This window comes from Carlito syrichta, unplaced genomic scaffold, assembly GCF_000164805.1.
Source record: "Carlito syrichta isolate Samal-C Ts95f unplaced genomic scaffold, Tarsius_syrichta-2.0.1 Scaffold287969, whole genome shotgun sequence".
NCBI classification, from domain to species: domain Eukaryota; kingdom Metazoa; phylum Chordata; class Mammalia; order Primates; family Tarsiidae; genus Carlito; species Carlito syrichta.
Window position 1 is genome coordinate 217628 of NW_007232065.1, and position 21756 is coordinate 239383.

Here is a 21756-nt window from a genome sequence, read left to right on the forward strand (position 1 = left end):
CCCGCAGGCTCAGGCAATCCACTCACCTCAGCCTCCCAAAGGCGCGGGATTACAGGCTGAGCCACCGAGCCCGGCTTCTGCAAACTTTTTAATGTAAAGGATCATATAGTAAATATTTAGCACAAAATACACACACACACGGGAATAAGTGTGTTGTGTGCCAGTAAAATTTTATTTATAGGCACTAAAATGTGAGTTTCCTATAATTTTCACCTGCCATGAAATATTCTTCTTCTTTTCCCCTCTAGCCATTAAAAAATATAAAATGCCTATAATCCCAGCCCTTTGGGAGGCCAAGGTGGGAGGATTGCTTGAGTTCAAGAGTTTGAGACTAGCCTGAGCCACATAGCGAGCCCCCATCTGTACAAAAAACTTTTTAAAATAACTGGGCAGGGTGATGCACAACTGTAATTCCAGCTACTCAGGAGACTGAGATGGAAGGATTGCCTGAGCCCAGGAGGTCAAGACTGCGGTGAGCCATGATTGTGCCACTGCACTCCAGCCTGGGGTACAGAGTGAGACCCTGACTAAAATATAAATACAATAAATAAAAAATAAAAATGTAAAAGCCATAGTTAGCTCCCAGACAGTCCAATGTGGCTTACGGTGTGCTGTGTGTCTGTATGGACCTCTCTGTTTCTCCAACCCTGCTTTGGGGTGAAGCCAGGTCTTAGACATTAGACCTTTGACTGTTCAGAACTTTGCCACCGGCAATAGGGCCCTGATGGCAGTGAGGCCAGCCTGGGGACCCCAGACAGATTCTGGCCTCCTCTCCGCAGAGAGAACTTAGAGTGACTCTTGAGGGAGGGGACTGCAGATGCAGTTGGAGGCAGGCCGTGTGAGGAAGGTGCCAAGTTCACATGCACTTGGCTCTGCAGAGGTCGTGGGATGGTGGTGTGTCCTCATGACAGCCTTGCAGACAGTGTGTGCATTTTAAAGGCCTATGCCTCTCAGCCACGTCCCCTCCCCATCATCCTTAGAGAACCAGGCAGGAGTCACACTGCTACCAATTGAGAACACCTGCTTTTGCTTAGGATGCTGCAGAGGGACATCAAGAAAGTTGCAGACACATCCAGGTGTCCTGCATTGCTTGTCCATTCCTTGTGACAGTGACCCAGAGTTAGACCTGCTCTGCGTCCTGTTAGATCTGCTCAGTGGGAACCCTTCTATCAGGAACCCCCTGCCCTGTCCTCTGCAGGGATAAAGCTTTTAAATATTTGTCCCATTTTGTAATGAGTTTGGATTAAGCAGTGGCTCTTCCAGATTTGGGAGGAAGCAAGCTTGTTGGTTGCCAGGCAACCTAGCTGCCCACAGACTCTTGGCAGACACTGGAGATTCTTTTGTTCACAAAAAGTGAGTGTTAATAACACAACTGTGTAGGAGTCTGTCCTGCCGTTCAAGAGTATCTGACTTGGGGGTGACAAGCCCTTGCAATACCAGGACCTGGAGATATTGCTAAAACTCAGAGCATGTTTAGAGAAGCTGTCTCAGGTCATGTATCGCTGACTCATGACCTTGAAACCCGGAGGGTAGAATAGTGACATCATAGAGGGTCGTTCCCTCAAGATAACTTAAGACAAACGTGAAGTGTTTCCTACCTTAAGGGTTGTGAAATGTGTGTGAAGTGTAGCAGAAATGTCCAAGTGGTGGCTGTGATTTTGTTCATTGTTGGGGGGGTTATTTTTGAGACGAGGTTTTACTCTGTTGCTCAATGGCACAATCACAACTCACCATGGCCTTGAAGTTCTGGGCTCAAGCGATTCTCCTGCCTCAGCCTCCTGAGTAGCTGGGACTACAGGTGTGTACCACCACACTCAGCTAATTTTTCTACTTTTCTGTAAAGACAAGGTCTTGCTTTGTTGCCCAGGCTGGTCTTGAACTACTGACTTTAAGTGATCCTCCTGCCTTAGCCTCCCAAAGTGCTGGGATGACAGACGTAAGCCACTGTGACCAGCTTAGAATGGTGGTTCTTAAGCAAGAGTCACCAGTACCCCTGCATCAGTGCAGTGACCTCAGCTTCCACCTCCTAGTAGCCCAGAGTGGGCAGACACAACAAAACTGGGCCAGCATGATGAGTCCTGCTGCAGGCAGGTTCCCTCCCCCCATTAGCAAGACTTAATGCAGATTTTCTAGGACAAAACTTCAGAAATTATAAAATGATATTTTCTAAGCGAATATGGTATGAGTCACCCTTTGGACACATAGAATTAAGAAGCAAGAAAAAAACGGTATTTATTTGGTCAGTGAATTTGTCCGTTTTTTTTGTTTGTTTTTTGTTTTTAAGAAACTACTTTGTAGCCGGACTTGGTGGCTCAGCCTGTAATCCCGTGCCTTTGGGAGGCTGAGGTGAGTGGATAGCCTGAGCCCGCGGGTTTGAGACCCGCCTGGGCAGCGAGACCTCATCTCTACAATAAACCAAAAAATCAGCCGGACATGGTAGCGCATGCCTGAAATTCCGGCTACTTGGAAGGCTGAGGCGGAAGGATCGCCGGAGCCCAGCAGGTCGAGGCTGCGGTGGCCGGGAGCGGCCACTGCACTCCAGTCTGGGCGACAGAGTGAGACTCCAACTCAAAAAAAAAAAAAAGAAACTACTTTGTGTCCCAGACTGGTCCCCAATCTCTTCTGGCTACATGTTTTTAAAGGACATCGTCAGTTCGGGGTCCTCATTACATCAGGCACTTTGGTGCGTCTTTTCTCACTTAACCTCAGCTCTGGGTAGAAGGCAGGTGAGGCAACAGTGCTAAAATGATGTCTTACAGAGGCCTGAGCTGGGAGGAGTGGGTGGAAAGCTCCAGTTTCCTTGGATTTCTAAGCCTGTGCACTCTACCAAGGATGGAAAAATTCCAGGTTCAGCCAGTTGTGCTTGAAGAGGTTTATTCTGAGCCAAATGTGAGTGACCCGGCCCGGGACACAGCTCCAAGAGGTCTTGAGAACATGCGTCCAAGGCGGTCGAATTGCAGTTTAGTTATACACATCCTAGAAAGACAGAAGTCACAAAAAACCATCCATCAGTAATGTAAGCTTTGCCTTGTTTCAACCCAAGAAGGCAGGGCATCTCCAAACAGGGCTTGCAGGTCATAGATGTATTCCAAGATTTTCTACCTGGCCATGAGACACTAGAGTCAGGATCTTATCTAAGAATTTTGAAATCAGTAGGAGAAATGGTCTTGCTGACATGGGTGGCAGTCTTCAGAAAGAACAGCAGGTGTTTTAAGACGTGCCCCGGGTCCAGGAGTCCCCAGGAGACGGCTTTACAGGGTCATAAAACACTCTGATTTTCTTCTTTATCCACTGTGTGATATTGCACCAGAGCCGGGTTGGAAAGCGAGCCTGGTTACACAGGGTTAATAAAAACCTATCAGAATGGTCTTTCCAGAGTGGGATTTATTGAGCCCTATGCTTAGGAATTGGGACAAGAGGAAGACAAAGGGCAGGGTTCAATCCTCCTTGCTTTATCCTCAGTTGGGGCGCCATTATCAGAAGATTCCCAGAGTCAGTAACCGGCCACCCAGCGAACCGATGTCAGGCAGCACATGGACAGCCAGGACGTCAAATGTGTTCATTCTTTGTTTCCTCAATTTCTAAAAACAGCTCTTAGATGTTTTCAGCAGCTCCCTGTGGTCTGTGTCCTTTTCTCTGTGTGATCATCCTTACCACCTGTCCTGCCCAACCCACACAGCACAGGCAGAAGTGTCGGGTCTCTGGGAGCCTCTCTCCTGCCTTTGCTGCTGTCATGTCCATGGTCATTCCCCCTGAGCCGGGCTCCGTGGCTCTCTCTCCTGCCAGTGCCCACACCCTCCAGCACAGCAGGGAGAAGCATCGTCAGCGGGTCCTGACGCCCAAGCCAGGCCCTCTCCCGCGGTATTTTTACTATGAGCCTGTCTTGCTCAGCATCGTGTAAACACGCTGCCGTGTGCTAACAGCTGTCTCTCTTTTCAAGTTGAACCAGCTCAGAACTAAAAGGGGAGCCGCTCTCCAGTCCAGCTCAAGTTTGCATGTGACAGCATCGACACTATTTTTAGCAGCACGGTCACCCGAGAGAAGCTGGGACGGCGGCTTTCAACTCTCAGCAGCGGGAAGGAAGGATTGCACGTGCACTGCTGCTCCAGTGCCCGTTTATCTGGGAGGCAGAGGGGGGTGTCAACTGCTTCAAAGTGACAGAGCCCGGCACTTGTACAGAGACGGAAGAGAGATCATTTAGCACATGGCTGCCCAGGCTCTGAGCTCACAAGGCCCAGAGAGGAGTGGATGATAGGACCGTCCTGAGTCTGCGTTCTGGAAGGAGGTGAAGGGCGGGTGCTATGGAACATCGTCTGGACATAGGGCATGTTTGTATGACCTCCTCCATGTTCCTTTGAGTTTCTGTAGGTGATAACACTCAGGAGACACCAGCAAGGAGCGGTGGTTACATAAGCATCAAGACACAGTGGTCATGGTGTGTCATTCCCTGGCCACATCACCCTCCTGAGTGACTTCCCCTTTCTGGATTAAGTGTTCTTAGCTTCAAAACGAGGATCCTAATACCAACTCTGTCTACACTATAGGGAGAGTTTTTCCAGCAGACGTTGGTTTTTTTGTTGTTTGTTTTTTGAGTTGGGGGTCTCACTCTGTCGCTCAGGCTGGAGTGCAGTAGCATGATCATGACTCATTGCAGTCTCAACCTCCTGGACTCAATTGATGCTCCTGCCTTAGCTTCCCAAATAGCTGGGACTACAAGTGCATGCCAACACACCCTACTATTTTTTTAAAATTTTTTGTTGAGATGGGGTTTCACTGCATTGCCCAGGCTGGTCTTGAACTCCTGAGTTCAGGTGATGCTCTCGTCTCAACCTCCCAAAGTACTGAGATTACAGGTGTGAGCCTCTGCGCCCACATTTGTTGAAAACCTACTCTGTGTCAGGTATTGAGAACATTAGACTCATGAGGCAGTCAGTGTCCTCAGAGAGCTCACACTCGAACTCCCTAAGTAAATAAAGTAAAATATTGTGTGATGTAAGGGAAACCGAGGAGAGAGACAGGGACTGCTCTAGACATGAAGGGAGGTGGGAAAAAGATAGGAGGAACAGTATTTTCAAGAATGCATAAGAGGGCCAGGCGTGGTGTCTCACACCTGTAATCCCAGCACTTTGGGAGGCCAAGGGGAGTGGATTGCCTGAGTCCAGGAGTTTGAGACCAGCCTGGGCAACATAGTGAGGCCTTGTATCTACAATCAATCAAAAAACTAGCCAGGCATGGTGGTGTATACCTGTAGTCCCAGCTACTTGGAAGTCTGAAGCAGGAGGATTGCCTGAGCCCAGGAAGTTGAGATTGCAGTGAGCCAAAGTGAGACCCTAACTCAAAAAAAAAAAAAAAAAGGCCAGGTGCAGTGACTCATGCTCATGCCTATAATCCCAACACTTTGGGAGACTGAGGTGAGAGGATTGTCTGAGCCCATGGGTTTGAGACCAGCCTGGGCAACTTGGTGAGACCTCATCTCTACAGTAAATCAACAAATTAGCCTGGCGTGGTAGCATGCCTGTAGTTCCAGCTACTGGGCAGGCTGAGGCAGAAGGATCACCTGAGCCCAGCAGGTTGAGGCTGCAGGGGCTGTGAGCATGCCACTGCACTCCAGCCTGGGTGACAGAGTGATACTCTGTTTCAAAAAAAAAAGAATTCATAAGAGTCTGGAGGGAGAGAAGGACATTCCAGGCAGGGCAGCTGAGTGAGCGGAGGCAGAGGTAAGGGACCACCAGTGATCATCAGAGCAAAAGTTGCAGGACAAGGGATAACAGGAGATGAAGCTGAAGCAAGTTGAGGCAGTCTTTTAACACAAAGGACCCTGGAAGTGACAGGCCACAGGGAGCCAGGAGTGGTTCTGAGCATACAATTAACTGGATTATACAAAAATTGAAGCAGACTTGAGGCCAAGGTGGGAGTATTGCTTAAGCCCAGCAGTTCGAGACCAGCCCGGGCAACATAGTGAGACCTCGTCTCTACAAAAAATAATAATAAAAAAAATAGCCAGGTGCTGTGGTGTGTGCCTGGAATCCCAGCTTCTTTGGAGGCTCAGGTGGGAGGATCACCTGAGCCAGGAGGTCGAGGCTACAGTGAACTGTGCTTGTGCCACGGCACTCCAGCCTAGGTGACAGAGTGAGACCCTGACTCAAAAAAAAAAATAGATGGAGTCATTGCGAACGAGTGCCTGTTTCTACATGAATGAATGAAGTGGGAGAAGTTTAATGCAAGCAAAAGATGCCTGAACATAAAGTGTCTTCTCCAGAAAGACGGAGCTGGGCTGGACTGATGCTAGATGTGACTCCTTGGACCTGGCCTCTCACGAGGGTGGAGGTGCAGGGGCAGAGGGAGCCTGGCACAGTGGGTGCCTCACCCCCTCCTCAGCTGGTGCTGGGCCCTGCTGGTGGCCCTGGAGGGGGAGTCCCATCTGGAGTGCTGGTTGGGCCAGGTGGCGCTGATGTGGAGGGCTGATCCCTGGCAGGGATGTCACCTGCATGTAATCAGCAGACTTAAGGGGAGTGTGAGGACCCAGCCCAGGAGTCCCAGTTCATGTGTGTGACCCAGTTTCCCCCAGAGGCTCTGGAGGCTGAGGTTTTCTGGAACATGTTGAAAGCATCCCTGATGTGGGCATTCTTGCATGCCTCGGGAATTTGGAGAGTTGGGAAGTGCTGAACAAACAGAAAGCCCGCACACGCGACCATGCTCGACTGTTCATGCCCAGGAATGAAGGCACTGAAGTGAAGCTGTATATGGCCATGTATCGGAATGTCAGTCCACACACCCTCAGAGTTGTATAAATATGGCCAGAAAGCGACATTGCTTTTTTGAAACTATGTTCACTTTGAACCTAATACCATCGTGGGGCTGGGTGTGTTGGCTTATGCCTGTAATTCCAGTACTTTGGGAGGCTGAGACAGGAGGATCTCTTGAGCCCAGGAGCTCTAGAGCAGCCTAGGCAACTTAGCAAGACCTCATCTCTACAAAAAAAAAAATTAGCCAGGCCTGGTGGCACACACCTATAGTCCTAGCTACTCGGGAGACTGAGGCAGAAGGATTACCTGAGCCCAGGAGGTCAAGGCTGTGGTGACCTGTGATCATGCCACTGCACTCCAGCCTGGGTGACAGAGTGAGACCCTGACTCAAAAAAATATTAATAAAATAAAAATAAACATCGCACCATTACATACAAGGTGATCACCGGGAGGCCTGGACTTGGTCTTCCCAATATGGCATTTAGATGGAGGTGTCCCTCTGTGCCATCAGCATTTCTGTCTCGTCTTTGTGGTGGGCTGTGCAGTGAGACTGGCTTTCCCAGGAAGGAGTGACTGACCTAGGAAGATCAGAGTTTCCCCACAAATCAGCCATTTCCTTGTCTGAGACTGGTTTTCATGTCACAGGAAGTGCCAGGAATCAGACTGTCCAGACATGACTAAACATTCCCATCTCGAGATCTCAAAAGACCTGTAAGACCAACAGATGGGTCGCAGTGACCTTACTCTGTCAAGGTACTTTCTGTGAACGTTGTTTTCATACGTGAAGGAGTGAAGATAATGTCATGAGCGTTATCCGGTGGGCAACGTGTGGCTTTTGGTCACCAGCTCAGAATGATGCTGTTGTCATGAGACAAGACACCCATGTGTGGCTGGCCTCCTGATGATGGAGAAGGTCCCAAGGTTTACAAAGCCTGCAACCCAGTTTCAGCCGAATGGACATTTTGACTCCACAAGTGTTTCCTTGGGAAGGAGCAGGTTTTAGTTTTGATTTAGATCACAGCACTCCAACCATACCAGGATGATGTAAGATCCCCTGTCGGTTCCACCTTTGCACAGCTGTCAAGACCCCCATGAAGGCATCACCCAGGGCAGGAGAGAGAGGCTGAGGATCCTCATCCCATATGAGGAGGAATCCCCCCAAAATCACATTATCTTTTGGAGGGGGGCCCCTTTCCCTTGAAGTACAGGCTTCCCTGCTAGGTCAGTGTTCTAGGTTCCCATCGGCATCAGTACACCAGCAAAGTATTGTGGTGAGAGGCTGTGTTCGGCTTCTGTGAATTTTTTTGGAGATTCTTTCAACGTGTTTGCCCTTTTCATGATAGGTGATTTATGAGCCCTCCTGCCCACATGATACTGAGTATTCAGCAGTTTTGGACCCCAAATGGCATGATCCATCTCCCCCTTTACCCAATCTCACCCCATCAACTTTTCTATTGTTTCCCCGACTGAAAAAAGTCCTCAAGGGGAAACATCAGAACTGCTGATGTGGAAGAGGTGAAACAAAGCAAAACAGCAGAAGCACTAAAAAGACATCAAAAGGAACGAGTTCAAATACTGTTGTGAGCAGTAGGAAAAGTGTCTCAGTGGATGTATTGCATCAAGCTTTGAACGTGACTGAAGTTTAAACACGTGGGAATAAATACACAATTTTTTACAAGTGAATTTTGGGTTTTTGGGGGTTCCCCCTCTTTGTTCCTCCCACGAAGACACAGCCTGACTGGTTCCCTTCTGAGGTTAACATGGCCAGAGGAGAAGAGGTTGGAGCTGTCCCCATGCCACCCTCGGCCACCTCCCTGTCAAGGACCTGCCAGTACCCACACGCTGGTCCTCGAGGACTTAGCCTCTGTGTTTGTGGGTCAGTGAGGCCAAGACAGAGCAGTTGCATGGGATGGAGGTGCATTTTGGTGCTCCCCAAGAGTGCTCTTACGAGGGCTTGTTGAAGGCTGCTCTCTGGCTGTGGGGGTGGCTGGTGTTGATGTGCATGTGCTCTTTGCTGAGCACACAACCAGATGGGACACCGGTGGAGGCTCTCCAGTTGTTCCAAGGAGGCAGCAGGAGAACTTGGCAGTGACTGAATCAAGAGGATTGCTTGAGTCCAGGAGTTCAAGACCAGCCTGGGCAACACAGTGAGACTCCCATCTATATTTAAAAAAAGAAAGAAAAGGAGAGAGGGAGGGAGAAAAGAATATGTTTTTAAAAAGAGACATTGTCCCAAGGATCATAGCGTCTGGCTTCATTATTGGCATAGTAATCAGTGGACCCAGAGGCAGGGGTCTCCGAGCCGGGTCCAGACTGCATGTCATCCTCAGGACGACCCAGAATCCTTTATTTTATCCATTTGCCATCCGCCCTCCTGTCTCTATAGGGCAGGATAGTTACCTCATGGCAGTGTCCCCCTGGCAATGTACAAACATGTTTATTCATTGAAGGGATGAGTAAGAGGAGAGAGAGGAAGCCAGCCAGCCCTCTGTCCAGAGCTGGGTGCTGTTGTCTATCTGTCTGTCTGCCTGATTGTCTGTCATTTATTTGCTTATTAAGCTGGGGTAAAATACACTTGAGGCCGGGTGTGGTGGCTCACACCTGTGACCATAGCACTTTGGGAGGCTGAGTGAGGCAGGAGGATCCCCGAGACCAGGAGTTCGAGACCAGCCTGGGCAACATAGTGAGACCTGGCTCTACATAAAATAAATAGAATAGAATAGAATAAGATAAAAAGCAAAAAATTAAGAAACATAACTGTAAATAAAATAACGTATACTTGAAATACAATGTATCATCTCAGCCATTTTAAGTAGATGACCCGGTGGCATCAAGTACCTTCAGTTGTGCAGCTATCACCACCATCTGTCTTCAGAATTTTCTTCATTCTGCAAAACTGAACTGTGCTCATTAAACATCTGTGTCCTGGTCCCTTCACCCAGCTCCAGCAACCTCCATGCTACTTTCTGCCTGTGAACTTGACTGTTCTAGATAACACATGCAAGTGAGATCATACAGTATTTGTCTTTTTTGTAACTGGCTTATTATACTTAGCATAAAATTCTTAGGAGCTTCATCTGTGTTGCAGCTATGCTAGCATCTCCTTATTGTTACTGTTATTTTAGATGGGATCTTGCTCTGTTATTTTAGATGGGATCTTCCAGGCTGGAAGGCAGTGGTGCAATCATGGCTCACTGTGGCCTCCAACTCTTGGGCTCAAGCCAACCTCCCGCCCCTGAAGCGCTGGGATTACAGGTGCACCCAGCTGCATTTCCTTCCTTTTAAAGACTGAATTACAAGAGGGGACCCAAAAGTACCTGGAATTTACTTATAAAAAATTATGTATTTTTTCTTACATGTTTAAATTCCAGTCACCTTCAAAATACTCTCCGTTTGATGCAATACACCTATTGAGACACTTTTTCTACTGCTCAAAACAGTTTTTGAACCTCGTCCAAAATGATGCCTTTTAGTGCTTCTGCCATTTTTTGTTCCACGTCTTTCAGAGCCGCAAAACGTTTCCCTTTGAGGACTTTTTTCATCCAGGGTTACAAAAAAAAAAACAACTCATGGGGTGAATCAGGTTAATAGGGAGGGCGGGGCACTGGGGTCATGCCATTTTGGATAAAAAACTGCTGAACACTCAGTGTGGTATGGGTAGGTGTGCTCCTCAGTCACCCATCATGAAGTGGGCAAACACATGGAAAAACTCGCAAAAAAAAACAAAACAAAAACCACCAAAGCTGAATGCAACCTTTCACGACAACACCAGCAGGTTCACACATGCCCATGCCCATGGGTTCCTAGAACACGTACCTAGCAGGGGAAGTCTGTACTACAAGAGGCCCGCCCTCCAAAAGAACATTGTGATTTGGGGGGGTTTCCCCCTAATTATTCTTATGCATGCATAGTCCTCATTTCATTCATTCCGAGGGACCCTTGGGCTGCTCTTGGCTGTTATGAATGGTGTTTCTGTGAACAAGGGTGGGCAAGTATCCCTGTGAGTCCCTGCTTTCAGTGATTTGGGGAATATATCCCGAAGTGTGACTGATACAGGCGAGGGGACCCCACCTTTGGAATCTCACTGGAGTCACCAAGAAAGATGATGCAGGTGGACTCTAGTGTTGGAGTTTGGCTGAGAACCCGAGTGGGTTCTTGGGTTCACACTAGAAGGAATTTAAGCTCGAGCTACAAGAAGGAGGCAAAAAATAAGTTTATTAAAGACACGGATGCACAGGCAGAGCCTCCCAGCACATCGCTGAGGTTCAGTTGGAAAATAATAGTTTAATGGACTGACAGAGCAGGTGACTGTTTGGGAAGAGCGGCCTGGGCTGGTCTACAGGAAAAACAGCAGCTGGGCATCGCCTGCCTTGGCTTTCATTGCTGTCTCTTGATGGCAGGCCAAGCAAGGGGTGGAGGATTCATGGATCTTCCAGGAAAGGGAGGGTGGTTCCTGGAATCAAACTTTTCCTTTTTTGAACCATAGAGGGCGACTTCTGGGGTCGCCATGGTGATGGTAAACTGTCATGGCGTGGTTGGGTGTGTCTTCTGGCGTGCTGGTGCATTATAACGGTCATGCGGTGGGCAAGAGGGACAGTGGAGGTCACTTTCAGCTCCATCTTTGGTCTTGCTGGCTTGTGACCTTTGTTTTGGAAGCTACTCCTGCGGCTTCCCTGTCTTGTAACCCTTGGATGAGGTGATATTCCTCTGCTTGTCTTTGTGAGGAACTGCGGTGTGTTTCTCAGAGAGGCTGTGCCATTTTCGGGGTGTCTCTGGGCGTGAGTGTGGGGAGCATCTTAAGCAGGGGCTCCGTGGTTCCTGTGTATCCCTTGCCTCTCCTCTGTCCATCTCTCAAGGGCAGTTTTCCTGCCTGTGACTCCCCTTTGTCCTTTGAACCGGATTGCTTAAAATCTGATGCTGTGGACAGGTTTGGTATAATGCATGTCACCGGCAGGCGCGGCCACACCAGCACCCTGGGCCCAGATTCTCGCACTGTTTCTGCTCTCTCCCGGCCCCTCAGGAATTGTTGCGTTTATCCCGGGGGCCGCAGGACAGACGTCCTTGGGGAAGTCCAGGCTGCAGTTCCAGGGAGGAGTGAGAACCAGAGGGCCCTGCTAGACTGGGAGCTGTCGGCCCAGCTGCCTAGCCTCCCAGTCTCCCTCCCTCCACCATTCTAATTGTGATTAGGGGGCTCATTTGCATCTAAAAGGAGGCGTTTTCTTATCAGCACCATTGAGCTGGGAACCAGTGTACTCCATTTATACCAAGTGGTCCATTTAAACCAGGGCCCATTAAGCAGTAAAAGTAAATGTGGGTGTTTTACAAATGCAAATATATCATGCAAATAATGTACTTTATACTGAATGATGCCTTGGTTTTCATATGTAAAATTAGAAACTGTGTAGCACAAAGATAATGATAAACACCTTTGCATCTGTTCCTGAGCCCTATCATGAGCCCTCTGCATCTAAAATTGGAGCCAAGGTTTTAAGCAGAATTTTTCAGTCTGTACCCAAACATGCATTCTGTATTATCAAGAATACACATGCACTATCTAGTTATTTATGTATTCCTAAGTAATCAAGAAATCACAGGAAAGAGTAATCCAAATTGCCTAGCCTATTCCTTACCGTCAGTGATGAGATTTATAATTTTGTTTCCATTTTTAAAGATTTTTGAGTTTTTATGTGAGATGGTCGACATGGAGGAAGACGTTATGATATAGGCTAGATCCTTCGTTACAGATTTCATTATATCTGTAAGAGCTTTTTGTTTTAATCCTTAGAGTTTGAAATAATTTCATTAGGGAGATGCAGGTAGTCTTCCTGCGACTTTTCAAAATCACTTAGTAGGATAGTGATGGCCATCTTCTATGTACCATGAACTTTGTGAGTTCTAGAAGAGGAGTGATCGTTAGCCTTGGCCCAAGTGACGTCTGCCATGGTCAGGTGAGATGCAGTCGCACCTCTGGGCTGTAGATTCAAGGCACAAGGCATCGGAATGGGGAGACCCCACCACGTGTGACCATTCTCAAGCGAGCTGCACAGTCATTGCCAGAAGTGATGCAACGTCCATATTGTCACAGCCCCTAGAGAAGAGTATAGCAAGGGTTCAAGCCTCCTGCACATTCCTGAGCACATTACTGAGAGTCCCCTTATCTCCTGTGCCTTCCCAGTAAGTAGCTTCGGGGATCCTTGACTTCCCTGTAGACTATGCCTAATCAACTGAAAGATGCAAATCCCCATTTACTCCCTTTTATTGAGTGGTTATACATTTGAGTAATATAGTATCAATGTAATCCTAAACCTTGTGATTTGTATAACTTTTGTATCGATGTAATCTTAAATTTTGTGATTTGTATAACTTTTGTGTAATGCATGATGTCTTAGGCCTTGTGAACTCCCTTTACTCTATGGCAAACTTGATTAATGCTTCTGTAGAGCCCTACTGATAAAAGCTTTGAGAACTTCTGTTACCTGGCACCCGGAAGTCTGGACCAAAAAATGTCACTATCGATAAATGCAGCTGAAACTCAAGTTCTACACAATGCTCTGGTGATCACGTGGCTGATGTATAGGTACTAACAACTCTGGTCTTACAAAGTGAAGTGTAAAAGCCTGGAGGGTGAGCAGAACCATTAGAACTCAGAAACAAACTTCTTTCTACCAGTTCCGTGCCTCTTTGATTTATTGATACCAAGGAGAGCAGCCGAGCGTTACTTGGACCATAACAGAAGGATTCAGAGAATGGAGACGTAGCAGGTTGAGAGTAACCGGATGAAGTGTCCCCAGGATCTGAGATGTGAATTGAACAGGTAGATGGATAGGCTGTATAGGATTTGTACAGGTAGAAAGAACATGGTTGAGGACACTTCAGATATGGAGGGAGAGAGTGGGCTCAGGTGGTTCTGGGAATACATGGGTATGCGTTTGTTCTGGAGACCTGCTTCCATCTGTCTTAAACTCCAAAGAGAGTTTAAGAGAATTTATTAGAAGGAAAGACATGCTCAAAGAGCATGGATGCATTAAGAGAAAGAACATGTGCTTGCTTTTGACAAGCTTTATATACTTTTACAGCCATGATTAAGCAAACCATGAGCTAAGAACGTGGGCTACAGTAGTCTGGTCACAGGTTTGGATGATCACATCTCCACCTTCTATGAGCTAAGAGGGGTGGGCTGCAGGTGTCTGCTCATGAGTTTTGATGACCATCTCTCCACCTTCTAATTTATCCCCAAGTCTTTGTCAGTGCCAAGCATGTTTCCCAGTTAGGGCTACATACATCCTGGACCTTCTTAGCAGTTAGAAGATGTCCAGAAGAAGGGTGGAGGGCATGGGCCCCAGAAGCTCCAAGGCTCTATAGGGAATATGGCAGGAACTGGCTTACTCTGAGCCAGAAAAAGACCACACATGAATTCATCAGTTACAACAGGAACCAGCCAAGGGACGAGGGTGGCCAGCAAAGTCCCTCTCCCTGAGTCAGATACAGATGAGTTCTACAGCACCACAGGTCACCACAGGATGGTAGTCAGTGACTTACATACACGAAAGGGATGCTGTGTTATCTTTAGGGGGGATTTCTGTCATACAGAGAATTTTCCTGATCTCAACCTCTGGAGTTATCCAACCTTCTTCCCCTATACTTGCTCTGTCCCTGGTATCTACTCAGTTTTCAACCAAATCAAGGTCAGGATAAAGAGGAGATTTGGAAGGAAGGAAGCTGGATAGTCAGGTTCCTGCAGTAAGACTCAATTATTGAATTCTCCAGAAGCGCCAACTCCACTCTAATGAAGCCCTCAGTGTTTAAATATCCTTATAAATCAGGTGATTTCATATGGGTGATGGCCAGCTTGCTGTTTCCTACTTTGTTATAAGATGATAAAATCCTGAGAGCTTGCTGGGATTGGGAAAACATAATCTCAGGTATTTTAATGCACATTATTTTTCAGGCAGCGTTGAACCTTAAATTCCCCCAAATAGAAAAGGACAGGAATCAGAAAAGTAAGATTGGCTGGCCCCTGTCATTCTGAGACCCCCACCCCAGTCTATCAGGTCCACTGTGCCCAGTGCAGCTCATGGCCACTCAGAAGTCACAGCTGCCTGCACTGGTGTCAGGACTAGAGGAAAAACCATAGTGAAGATGCATTTGTCTTGGGTAATTTGAGTACCGTGGATCCAAAACCAAACCAAACAAAAGCCTCACTGACATCAAGGGTCCCAGCATGTGTTTTCTGGCACTAGTAAAACTTTATTTTGATATGTGACGGTGATTTTATGCTGTCACTCTAGCTTTTTCCCTCTTGACTCTTCAGTCAGGCAGTGCATCCTTAAACTTGCTGTACTGTTCGTACCTCTGGGAATGGAATTCCAGGTAGCAGTGTGTCATGGGCATAGCTCCTTGCTGACAGTGTTGCCACCCTACTAACTGGAGACTATGATTGACTGGGAAGCATTCATTGTATAGCCCTTTGTGTTTCTATGTGTGTGTATGTGTGTTTGCCAGACTTTGATACAAATATATTACTCAGATCAATTATTTATCTTTGTAATATTGAAGGTGATCGATAATACATTAACTAGTATCATTTGCCATGTCTTTTTTTTTTTTTTGAGTTGGGATTTCATCCTGTTGTCCAGGCTGGAGTACAGTGGCATGATCACAACTCACTATATCCTTGACCTCTTGGGCTCAGGTGATCCTTCTGTTTCAGCCTCCTGAATAACTGGGACTACAGGTGTGCAACACCATGCCCAGCTAATTTTTAAATTATTTTTGTAAAGATGAGGCCTTGTGCTATGATAGCAAGACTGCTCTTGAACTTCTGGGCTCAAGCAGTCCTCTCACCTTGGCCTCCCAAAGTGCTGGGATTATGGGCGTAAGCCACCATGCCTGGCCCCATGTACTATTTTGGTGAAGGTAATTTATACCACCTCTTGGGCTGGAAGGAGTAACATTTTTGACTAAGTGCTTCCTACCGTGCTCAATTTGGAATAACCAACTTTCCACACTTAGAATATTTTACTAGGGTTGGCTTGGTTATAAAGTTTTCCACTGGATGTCTTAAGATAGTGAAAATACCCGTCTCTAAATGCAGTGAGTGTCTCTGTGATATATTGATCTTTATTTTCTTGCCTCTCCTGTTCCCAGACTGTGGGTGGTAACATATCTGCAAAATGTTTTATAGGGTTTGGAGGGCAACGTTTTAAGCCAAGAAATTGAAAACAGGAGACGAAACAAGAGAAGTCGGGGAAGGAGGAAGTCGACCAAGGTCATATCTGTATATTAAAGATTTTGTTGTAGAAATGCCAAGAAAGACAAGTTTGCATTTGTAACAGGCACACACTAGAAGTGTCGGAAAAACCCATGTGGTCTCAGAAAACGTGGCGAGGTGTTTCAGTTTAGCAAATATTCTTAAATTTGGGCCAGGCACAGTAGCTCATACCTATAATCCTGCACTTTGGGAGGCCGAGGTGGGAGGATCTCTTGAGCTGAAGAACTGAAAACCAGCCTGGACAACATAGCAAGATCTCGTCTCTACAAAAAATAATAAAAAAAATTACTGGATGTGGTGGCACACACCTATAGTTCCAGCTACTCAGGAGGCTGAGGCAGAAGGATCACCTGAGTTAGGAAGTTGAGGCTGCGGTGAGCTGTGATTGTGTCACTGAATTCACGGCTGGATGACGGAGTGAAACCCCAACTTACTCCCAAAAAATCTTAAACTAGAAGCTATGCCATAGGACTGTGTGAATTTGCCATTTTGTTTACCTGCAGGTAAGCTCAATGCCCAGGTGTGAGTTGGGCCGAAGCTGTGTGAAATAGCACAATTCTGATGGATGTCAGAGACACATTTTCAGAGGGTATCTGTCATGCGCCTGGGGTTGAGTGACGTGTACAGGAGGGGCCGGGGAGGCTGGACGCCGTGAGCCCGCTCTCACGTTGATGTCTCTTCTGTTCCAGCACATCAGGTCCCTCCATCTGGCCAGGCAGCACCTTCTTCAAGAGAAACGGGGCCCTTCTCCAAGGTAGGTCCCGGGAGCACCCCTCCCTGCCCCCCACCCTATCGTGGCTCCTCTCTGGTGAGTGTCAGAGGGAGCATTGTGTCCCACTCACGAGGGGCTACTCCCCAGAGAAACGTGACGGTTGTGGCTGGTCTGTGTGCCCACCTCTCTTCCTTCCTTCCTGCTCAAGTCTCTTGATGCCTGGGAAGTATGAGTGTGAAATCATGCGCCGAGGACTGCCTCTCTGGGCCGCCATCACAGGTGTTCTAGAAGTGTTTGACTTGCTGTGGTGAAGTTGGAGGGACATGGCTGTTTGGGTGCGATGGCCACCTGAACCGGGCTGACAGGGGCAAACACTTTTGTGTGTTTCCACCACTTGGGCTGATAATGATGGGTTAGGTGTCGGGGCACCTTGGTCAGCATTGGGGTACACACATTCCTTGCTGTCCCCCTGTGTCTGCGTGTGCCCAGCAGGTCGGCTGTGGTTTATTATGAGGCTCAGAATACAGTCCCCCCTCGCTGGTCCCCAGGTGTCATCTACAGAGGACGCCTTGCTGTTGTCCAGCCCACTGTGCTGATGGAATTCCAACTGCCTTTCTGGTTAGTCTCTTTGGAAATGGCCAAAGTTCAAGAAGAATAAATGGTTAAAGGTAGCCAAAGGATGCTTTTTAAATACTTCTAGAAGTTCCTTCTGGATGAATGCTGCTTTGGATATCTACACTGTAGGGAATTGGAATCAACTGGTCCCCCGGGGGCTTCAAGTTCCTTAACCCCTCCAGTCCCTGTTCATCAGATGGGGAGAGACAGGCCTGGCCAGTGAGACACAGATGGATTTGGCTGTGTAACAGCTTTTGAGCCATCCTGTTCCGCGGAGAGGGATTTGAGCATCTCCTGCTTGACTTGGAGGTGTACTTAGCCTCTTTCCCTGAAAAGCACCCGCTGAGAGCCATGTGGGTGAGGCAGTGGAGTAGAAACATGGCTAAGGAGAGAGGCATTCAGCTTCAGGGCACTGGAGTGGCTCACTCCACTGGGAGGGACATCAGCGCATCTTGGTTGTTGATTTAGAGGCTAGGCAGTTGCATGCTGCCTTTGTAATAGCTTGTGAAATTGGGAATGGAAGAATTTCTTTGTATTTTTGCTTGGGACAGATTTAATCAGGCAAATCTGGCTAATCCTCATTTTAATAACCATCATAGAGATCTGAAATGTTTAAGAAAATAAAAGAAACTTCCTCCGCTCTCAAGAATTAATACATAATTTTAAAAAGTGGATTCTGTTTTACCTTCGGATGGTGTAAGGAGAAACTGGTTATGATCCGCCTTTGGGTTCATTCCAACTGAGTTTCGAAGTCACTTGTATCATTTTCCTCCAAAACTCTAGCCGTGATACAAATATCATTCATTTTCAGATTATTTTGAGAAAAGAGCGTTTGTTTTCTTGGAGAATTCTTATTCATTCAGTTACACATTCAGTCAGATTTGCTCTGAGTGAGGTTGTTTGTTTGTGTCTGTGGCCACAGCATGAGGAAAATACCGATATCAAAAGGTTTCTGAAGTTGCGACCCTGTCTCTTGGGTATAGACGCCAATCTCTTCCTGAGAGAGTTAAAATTCCCAATGACTCCAGACACTGAGAATTAAGCTAGTGTGGTTCTGCGGTGTTTATCGAAGCCACTTCCAGTTAAATACAACCTATTACCTTTCTGGACATTTGAAAACCTAAAGAATCCAATGTGGTCTGGGAGTATGGGCAGGGATTTTGCTTGCCTTCCTTTCTGAGAGTGGTGTTTCTGCATTGGCTATGTCTGTGTGAAGTTCTTGAGCCGTGTTTATTGTGATAAGCTTTCTCGGACTCCGGGTGTTCATCTTTGTGGATACTTTTTGCATTCCTTTCATGAGTGGCACTGGGCCATCCAGAAGTCACTGATGCGCTTGAGTAAAAGTTTCAGGAATAAAGCTGTGGGAACCTCCCAGTCATGCCATGGGGAGGTTTAGGGCAGAATCCAGTGGAAGAAAGCCGACCTGATTTCTGCTCACATTGTTCTTATAGTTACATTTTCAAAATCCATCACACGTCCCTTCTCTTGTCCAGTGGGAGGAGATTTCTATAGCTCATCAGACCAGGGAAGAGTTCTGTAGCCTGGGCAACATAGTGAGACCCGCCCCCCCATCTCCATCTCAGCGGGTCTGGGATACCTGTCTCCCAAAATCCTAGTTTTGGGAACTGGGAGAGAAGGTACAGCCTGGCCACGTGGGGGTGACACAGGAGCCACGTTGGGATGCCAGGGGCCCAAGGACCGTCCAGGAGAAGCCAGCCCGAGTGATGTGTCAGGAATTATGGGTCACGAGCAGGACCGGCCAGCCCAGGGTGGAGAGAACTTGCTATACAGCGTGGCACCGAATTGAGACTGGAGGAACTCAGGACTGGAAGCAGGCAGGTGTGCTCTGTCGTGTAGGGAGGCATGTAGGGAGATGGACTTTTTCAGGAGCTTGGGAGCAGGGGGCTGCCACTGGGGAGCACTGATACCCACGCAAGACCTTGAAAAACAGGCAGATGTGGGTACATGGAAACAGGAGAAAAATGGCATTGTAAGAAGGCAAGCAGACAGACTACAGCATCCCAGTGAGCCTGGTGACAGTGGCCTCAAGGCCGGTGGGGGTAGGAGCGTTTCATGAACACCTTTGTTTTTGTTTGTTGTTGTTGTTGTTGTTTGTGTCAGGGTCTCACTCTATCGCTCTTGCTGGAGTGCAGTGGCACGACCATGGATCACCGCAGCCTTGACCTCCTGGGCTCAAGCAATCCTCCTTCCTCAGCCTCCCAAGTTGCTGGAGTGCAGTGGCACGACCATGGATCACTGCAGCCTTGACCTCCTGGGCTCAAGCAATCCTCCTTCCTCAGCCTCCCAAGTAGCTGGGATTACAGGCATGTGCTACCATGCCTGTCTTAATTTTTTTGTAGAAACGAGGTCTCATTGTGTTACCCGGGCTGGTCTCGAACTCCTGGGCTCAAATGATCCTCCTGCCTCAGCCTCCCCAAGTGCTGGAATGACAAGCATGAGCTACCACGTCCTACATGGACACCTTTGTATGGTGATGTGATGTACTCTATAAACATTTAAGAAGAATATGATGTCTGAAGAGGAAGTAATGGAGGTTAAACCTGAAATGAAGCGGAAATCAGTGACATCCTAGTTATGCTGAGAACCAGTTGATGTTTGTGGTGGCTCAGCTTAGAGCAAAAAGTAGTCTATCTGTTTTCTCCGCACAAAGCCAATTGTGGAAATTAACCCAGCGGGCGTTGAGTGGGGCGCCTGTGTTTTGGTTCGGAGTCTCTGGCACGGGGGCTGCTGAGTGACCTCTCGGGTTGGAGGATGACGGGGTAAGGTTTAGTATGGATTCCAGCAGGCCCGGGCACTTAACATCATTGGTCATTTTATCAATTCAGTGTTTATTTTAGATGATACATCGGCGACTGGAGACTGTGGCAGCAGGCTGAGAGCTCTCTAGTCCTTGGACAATGAAACCAGGCGGGGAGCAGAAGGGGACACACAGATTGTTCTGAGGGGACCCAGAACAGAAGTGGCTTGTTCAGAGCCATGTGGGGGTGGCCAGCTGACAGGTGTCCCCAACTGTCCCCCTCCATATATCTGTGTGTCTCTGTGTTGTGGCCTCTGTGTGTTTGAGATACAGTTTTTATCATTAGTCTAATTATTTTAATCATCTCTCTTATTTTTTAATGAAAAGAGACATGCAGCCAGGTGAGATAACTCATGCCTGTAATCCCAGCATATTGGGAGGCTGAGTCAGGAGGATTGCTTGAGTCTAGGAGTTCAAGACCAGTCTGGGCAACATAGCGAGACCTCGCCTCTACAGTAAATCAAAAAATTAGCCAGGCTTGGTGGCATAGGCCTATAGTCTCAGCTACTCGGGAGGCTGAGGTGGAAGGATCACCCAAGGAGGTTGAGGCTACAGTAAGCTGTGATCGTGCCACTGTACTCCAGCCTGGGTGACAGAGTGAGGCCCTAAATCAAAAACAAAAATAAATACATAAAATAAAAATAAATAAAGTCTGTCATGTGCCTAACAGATCTTCATTTCTGTTCCCTTTTGATGACCGACTAGACAAGCTAGTGCAGCAGAAATCCTTGAAGACATTTTTAGTGCACGGAGCATGGTGGTATATTGCCATAGAGCCTCCACACAGGGAGACAGGAAGCTGGCTCTATTCCTGCCCGATGCATGCTGTTCCTGTGCACCCATGTGTGTGCAACCCGTGAAATGTGCAGGAAGTCGATGATCTTTGGGTGGCTCACTTCGGCACAGGCCAGTGTCCCGCATACTGGGCTGGTGTCACGTCTGGACTGTCCTGGGAGTGCTAGTGTGTACCATCGGCTCCCCACAGTCCTGACCCCCTCCCACAACTCTGCCCTGTGTCGTTATTCTGAGATGTGTGAGATTTCCCCCTTGGTTGTATGTCATGCCACAAAGGCTCAAAGGCAAGTACACAGCATGTCAGAAATGAGTTGTGGTGGGAGGATCACTGGTGATGGGTCGGGGGGATGCTGGGTTCTGCTCGTGACCCTGCTGCTTGGCAGACTTTGTGACCCTGGGCAAGCCACATGGCACCTGAGGGCGTCATGTGTCTCCTGTAAGGTAAGGTCCTTGGGAAGGACTGAGATTCCTTTTTTTTCTTTTTTTCTTTTTTTTGAGTTGGATTCTCACTCCGTTGCCCAGACTGGAGTGCAGCAGTCTAATCAAGGTCAGCTGGGGTCACAAAACCATGAAATGTAGGAAAATCGGGCTGACATCCTCTGGAGGTGGTTTCATTGTGTCCTTGACCTTCCCTGCTAAAACTCGTGCATCTGCTAGGACATTTCTCAAGATCAGTGTTTCGCCCCGTCTCCCAGGCTGGAGTGCAGTGTAATGATCATGGCTCACCGCAGCCTCAACCTGCTGTGCTCAGGTGATCCTCCTGCCTCAGTCTCCCAAGTAGCTGGAACTACAGGTGCAC

At 47.8% G+C, this 21756-nt stretch overlaps 1 protein-coding gene across 1 annotated transcript in view; it reads left to right on the plus strand.

Moving 5' to 3' along the window:
* Positions 1-21756, plus strand: part of FOXN3 (forkhead box N3) — a 282909-nt gene that overhangs the window by 141308 nt on the left and 119845 nt on the right. The window contains exon 4 of the mRNA XM_008053223.1: positions 16707-16771. Within this exon, the coding sequence (XP_008051414.1) occupies positions 16707-16771 (65 nt within the window). The remainder of the gene's footprint in view (positions 1-16706; positions 16772-21756) is intronic.